The 6547-nt window shown below is 47.8% G+C and overlaps 1 protein-coding gene across 1 annotated transcript in view; it reads right to left on the bottom strand.

Annotated features, from left to right (window-relative positions):
- The window catches only part of LOC125441544 (mediator of RNA polymerase II transcription subunit 27-like), a 136315-nt gene extending 131840 nt beyond the window's left edge, over positions 1–4475 (bottom strand). Inside the window, exon 1 of the mRNA XM_048512153.1 lies at positions 4419–4475. Within this exon, the coding sequence (XP_048368110.1) occupies positions 4419–4475 (57 nt within the window). The remainder of the gene's footprint in view (positions 1–4418) is intronic.
- Between the last annotated feature and the right edge of the window lie 2072 nt (positions 4476–6547).

A 6547-nucleotide genomic window follows, 5' to 3' on the forward strand; every position in this document is an offset into this window, starting at 1 on the left:
GTGACTAGCCCAAGGTCACCCAGCTGGCATGTATTGGAGTGCACAAGTTAAACTGAGCGTCAGTCGCTGACAAGGTAACCAGCAATGGTGATAGAGATCACTGAACAAGGCCACAGTGATTGGCTGGAGCAATTGTAGAGTTGCAAACACTTTGGTGAGAGGGGTACAAGACGGGTTCAATGAAGCCAGCTATCAGACTAGGACAGTGGTGGCGAACCTATGGCACTCCAGATGTTCATGGACTTCAATTCCCATTCGTCCCTGCCAGCATGGCCTATTGGCCATGCTGGCAGGAGCTAATGGGAATTGTAGTCCATGAACACCTGGAGTGCCATAGGTTCGCCACCACTAGACTTGGAGCTGCCCATTTAGCATTATCTGAACATATTCCATAGGGATTTTTTAGCAAAAGAAGCAGCACTTTGTTGTACAAGGAGAGCTTGGTGAAGGACAATTATTTATTTAAACAAACAGCCGGAGCAGCACTTGCTAACAGAGAATCACAATGGCTGAATTATTGTTTAAAGAAATTCTAAATGCTAGAAATGAAAACTTATCTTAGCTGCAGCCATAACTCCCCCCCCCCCCAATCAAATAAGCAGGTTTTATAATTTGCAGCTACACGGGCAGTTTGAATTTACTGGATGTGTCTTATTAGCTCCAATTCCTCCTAGATACATAAATGCTTTATTATCCAGCACTCCTAGGGTATACGGCTGCTGATTAATTAAATATGCAGGGTAATCAAGCTTATTATCCTGCACAAAACTGTACCCAGAAGAATCCACAGCAGTCTTCCCTCTATTGGAAACCCCATGATAACAGCCCTCATGTCTGCTGGGACACTTCTCTCTAAAGCCATGCTACACAGCTGTCAGATAAGTGAGCCCCGGAGTCCACTGGCAAAGCTGATTCCCAATAACTTGAGGGTAAAGAGGCACATGATGATGATGTCATCAGGCAGCACCAACTGTCAGATGGCCAGCAACTATCAGAGGCATCAAGTTGGCCAGCTACAGAGCGGCTGGAGGTGGGAGCTTGCCCTCAGGGTGATGTGAGTTAATCGAACGTTCTCGATCATCAAGTGCCGGATAGCACTGTGCTAGGTTGGATCCCAATCCTCCTCTCCACTAATGGAAGTGCTTTCGATTGGCAAAGGAGATTCTGTAGACTCCTATCGATAGACGGCTCCTTGCACCAATTGAAAATGCCGCTGTCAGCAGGACAGAACTGCTGATGCCAACCCGAATTAGCGAGGGAGGGTGGGAACCACAGAACAGGAACACCTCGAGTAGCTTTTCTGGAACTTCCAAAATACCAAATTACATTGTTCCCAATAAGCTAAAGGTACAAACTAATCAGGGAAAATGTACTGCATCTTTGCTTCCATAATCACATTGACATGGCCAACTTCTTTCAGTAAGTATTTTAGTTGCCAGGAGACAACAGAACCGATCCCTTCCTTGTGCTGCTCTGTGCAAAATGCACAGTGGAACTGGACATCTTAAAGGTCTTCTAGTCGCAATCTTGGGAAAACCACGCCAATTCTGAGTCCACTTTCTGCCTATCGGTGCACATTTCCCCTCCGACAGCACTCAATATAAGGAAATTAGGGGTTAGGTAATGTTCACTCCAAAGAAAATCAATCGGCTGGTCAAGTTGCAGAACGTTTTATGCAATACGTAAAAACCCTCAATGGATCACGATAATTTATTAAGAGGCATGTACGATGAAACAAAAATACCACATTAACTACATTTATAACTTTTAGTAATATGTACACAAAGCTGAGAAAAAGTTATGCAGGGGAGTGAGAAAGAATGAACTTTTTTAAAATGAAGTAAAGGCAATAAAAGAAACTCTCTCAGGGGGCTTTATTCAATATAAGTTGACGCAGAATAATGACAGCAATACAATCTGGCCCAATGGAGACAGGGGGCGGGGGATGGGAGTTGCTGAATCACAAGGCAGAACATAAGAACATAAGAAAGAGCCTGCTGGATCAGAGCAGAGTCCATCTAGTCCAGCATTCTGCTACTCGCAGTGGCCCACCAGGTGCAGGATGGGAAGGCAATGGCCTTCTGCGGCTGCTGCTCCTGAGCACCTGGTCTGCTAAGGCCTTTGCAATCTCAGATCAAGGAGGATCAATGTTGGTAGCCAGAGATCGACTTCTCCTCCATAAATCTGTCCAAGCCCCTTTTAAAGCTATCCAGGTTAGTGGCCATCACCACCTCCTGTGGCAGCAGATTCCAAACACCAATCACACGTTGCGGGAAGAAATGTTTCCTTTTATTAGTCCGTATTCTTCCCCCCAGCATTTTCAATGAATGCCCCCTGGTTCTAGTATTGTGAGAAAGAGAGAAAAAATCCTCTCTGTCGACATTTTCTACCCATGCATAATTTTATAGACTTCAATCATATCCCCCCTCAGATCATATTCAATATCCCCCCTCAGACGTCTCCTCTCCAAACTAAAGAGTCCCAAACGCTGCAGCCTCTCCTCATAGGGAAGGTGCTCCAGTCCCTCAATCATCCTCGTTGCTCCTCTCTGCACTTTTTCTATCTCTTCTATCTCTTCGATAACTAAAGAACAGCCATCGGGCCTAGAATCTGGGTGGCTCTTTCCCTGCTGCCAGACGCCAACATACAGTTTCATTTTGCCATCATGGCCAATGGTTGTGGCAACAACAAAGATTCACAAATGTGTCTAACTCAGTGTTTCCCAACCTTTTCGAGGTCAGGGTACCCTTGACCCCACTCTTCATATCTCATGGTACCCCTGCCGCCACCCTCCACCTTCCCCTCCCATTGCCCCTACTTGCCACACCCCCCACCTTCCCCTCCCAGGGTGAAGGGAAGTACTGGGCGTGGTGGTGGCTGCTGACCTTGTGGCAGGCCCTGCCTCATGGGCCAGCTCCATGTCCTTACTGGTGCCGGTGGGAGACACCACAAAAATGAGGGGGGAGGGCGGCAGTGTTGCCGCGGTACCCCTGGGACATGCTCACGGCACCCCAGGGTACCAGGGAACCCTGGTTGAGAATGGCTGGTCTAACTCAAGGGTGGCTGCAACACTTTTGACTCAAGGAATTTCACAAGTCAATTGTGTGAAGAAGAGAAAAGGATTTAAGAGCCACTCGTCCGGCTGTCTGGGAAGGCTACCTTGTGACTGCACAAATAAGAACATAAGAACATAAGAACTAGCCTGCTGGATCAGACCAGAGTCCACCTAGTCCAGCACTCTGCTACTCGCAGTGGCCCACCAGGTGCCTTTGGGAGCTCACATGCAGGATGGGAAAGCAATGGCCTTCTGCTGCTGCTGCTCCTGAGCACCTGGTCTGCTAAGGCATTTGCAATCTCAGATCAAAGAGGATCAAGATTGGTAGCCAGAGATGACTTCTCCTCCATAAATCTGTCCAAGCCCTTTTTAAAGCTATCCAGGCTAGTGGCCATCACCACCTCCTGTGGCAGCAGATTCCAAACACCAATCACACGTTGCGTGAAGAAGTGTTTCCTTTTATTAGTCCTAATTCCTTTTATTAGTCCTAATTTTATTAGTCCTAAATGGCAAAACTCACTAACTAGGAGAACTGAAAATGCAGCCAGAGAAAATCCCCAAAGGATTATTCTGCAAGACAGGGGCCAATCTCCCAATACAGCCTGGTTTTCTTCAAAACCAGTGGAGTTATGCTGAGGAATGCCTTTAAAAAAAATATTTCCAGGGGAAAAATATTTCCTAGATGATGCCACCATGATAGCCAAAGACTAATCACATTTCTCTTACACAGTAAAGAGCTAATTTTTCACAGGGAAGTAAATTTTTTGCTTTGATAGTCTTGGTTGACTTCCTCTTTCCAGCTGATTGCTTACAAACTCTTCCTCTGCAGAGAGAGCTATTCACATTCTAAGGGGGGGAATACATTTGTTTGTTCAATGCAAATTCAACTGTACTCTCCCCCCTCCAAACACAAATACACACACACACAGAGAGAGAGAGAGAGAGAGAGAGAGAGAGAGAGAGAGAGAGAGAGAGAGAGAGAGAGAGAGAGAGAGAGAGAGAGAGAGAGAGAGAGAGAGTCCTTTGCTCACATCCTACACCAGCACAACTTCTTGTCTCTGACACAAGGTAGTACCACTGCCAGGCCAAAGAAGACCTGTCCTGTGGGCCTTACAATAAGTGAGGAACTTTCCAGCTACAACTCCATCTAAAGGAGAGACCCAAGGCTCAAATGAATGGATTCAGCATTAGCCTCTTCATCCTGGGCCATTTCTGCACCGTCTCACAAGCGGAGGTGCACCAGCACAGTTGATGCCGGTGCACCCCGCAGGGCCGTTCGCACGGTGTCCTCTGAACGGCCCCGGTGCCCCAGCGGCCCACAGGGCTGTGTTCACATGGGCACGCTGGCGCAGATCCCGCTTACCTTGTCTCCCGGCTGCAGTCGTGCTGAAGAGGCCAGGGGACACGCCCCCGTGGCCATGGCAACGCTTCCAGGTCCGGAGGCCAGGAGGCGTGTCCCCTGGCCTCTCCAGAGCAACGGCGGCTGGGGGACAAGGTAAGACGATCTGTACTAGCACGGGGGGAAACCCCAGCTTCCACCCGGTGCTGTTTGCTCAGCGCCGAATGGAAGCCAGCGTTTTCCAAAACACCATGGGGGGGGGGATGTCGCTGTGCGATCTTCCCTCCACAACGGCATTTTTACTGGCCCCGCACCGGTCTAAATGGGCTGTGCAGGAGCAGCCCAGGTCTGGATTCAGAGAGGTTCTTTAGGGATGCACAACTGTGGGGTGGCAAGGGGCAACTGTGATTCTGGCACGGTCTTCAACAGCAGACCTCCCACGCCTTTCCACGCTTCTGAAATTTGCTAACTATTTTTGAAAGTTTCAAAAACAGTTTTGCCATATGGCACAGAAAAGGATGGAGCGAGACGCGGTCTCAGAAGAACTCTTTGGCACAGCGAGTGAATTGTGATCACGGCCACGAGTAACTATTTATATTTTTAATTGGTATTTTAATTTGCTCAGCCTTTACAAAATCACCACCCACCCTAAGCTCTAGGGAAGGTTGGAGTTAAGAACAGATGAAAATGCATAAGTGCGTGTCTGCGTGTGTGCACAATTGTGTTTCACGTATAGATATCCGTTAATATTTATCTTCTCTTTCAACACAAAGACTTTAAGGAACTAAATATCGCTGAAGACAAATCAGTATTTGGAAAATTACACTTAAGAACATAAGAACAAGCCTGCTGGATCAGACCAGAGTCCATCTAGTCCAGCATTCTGCTACTCGCAGTGGCCCACCAGGTGCCTTTGGGAGCTCACATGCAGGATGTGAAAGCAATGGCCTTCTGCTGCTGCTGCTCCTGAGCACCTGGTCTGCTAAGGCATTTGCAATCTGAGATCAAGGAGGATCAAGATTGGTAGCCATAGATCGACTTCTCCTCCATAAATCTGTCCAAGCCCCTTTTAAAGCTATCCAGGTGAGTGGCCATCACCACTTCCTGTGGCAGCATATTCCAAACACCAATCACACGTTGTATAAGAACACTTCTTTTCCAACCTCATAAAAACTAACCCGTTGGTTACAATCATCAAAAGGTTGATATTCTCCCAGAAAAATCCTGTCCGTGTTATCTGGGAAATGAAACACAGAAAACTGTGGACTAAAAATGAAGGAGAAAAAGTAACTCGGTATTTTTTTTTCCTTGGAAAATGCTGTAAAAATCCATGAAGCCATACAACTAAGAGACCGAATGTCCATGTGTGGAGCGTCCCTGCGCAGATTCTTAACAACTTTCTGATTTACTTAGCCAATTTACCATGTGATCCAGACGGCAGCACAAAGATGTATAGCATTCTTAATAAAAGCCGAGTTACTCTCTGCTACGGAAAGAGAGGGAACGGGCTGAGGTATCATTTCGCTCGCGCACTTTCATCTTAGGCCAATGAATTTCTCTCAAATTTGTTTTTCTCTTGCAGATCTCATAAATGGGAAATCAATGTCTGCGATGGACGGCCCAAGTTTGAAAGACAATGTTTCAAAATGTCAGCTGCTCCCGTTTTCGATCCTCACTGCTAGAATTTGCAATGAGAGCAATATGCGCCAAGGTTTGTGGAATTAAAGGTACAGCTAGCTTGGCTGTAGACCTTTTGCTGTCATGTCCCCTGCCCAGCTTTTCGTGGCATCTGATTTAAAGCAGGACAAGGTCAGCCATTTAGACCAGGGGTGGGCAATTATTTTTTCCATGGGGCCGCATAAGAAACAGAAAATATTGTGGAGGGCCGGGCCAAAAGGCAGGGGGGTGAGGCGCTTTTGAAAGCCCCGCAGAAGCCAGCAGCCAAGGCAACCGGCTTCTGCGGGGCTTTCAAAGGCGCCTCGCTCCCCAGCACGGCAGGGGGGCCAGTCAGGGTCATCCGGCGGGCCGGATGTGGCCCGCGGGCCGTATAATGCCCAGGTCTGATTTAGACCCTGTAGACACCACTCTGGGAGAGGGAGGCTTGCCAGACACACAGTGGCAGCAATGGGGCTACTATGTCCAATTTAGAAAGC

Source organism: Sphaerodactylus townsendi, linkage group LG12, assembly GCF_021028975.2.
Source record: "Sphaerodactylus townsendi isolate TG3544 linkage group LG12, MPM_Stown_v2.3, whole genome shotgun sequence".
Lineage (NCBI taxonomy): Eukaryota > Metazoa > Chordata > Lepidosauria > Squamata > Sphaerodactylidae > Sphaerodactylus > Sphaerodactylus townsendi.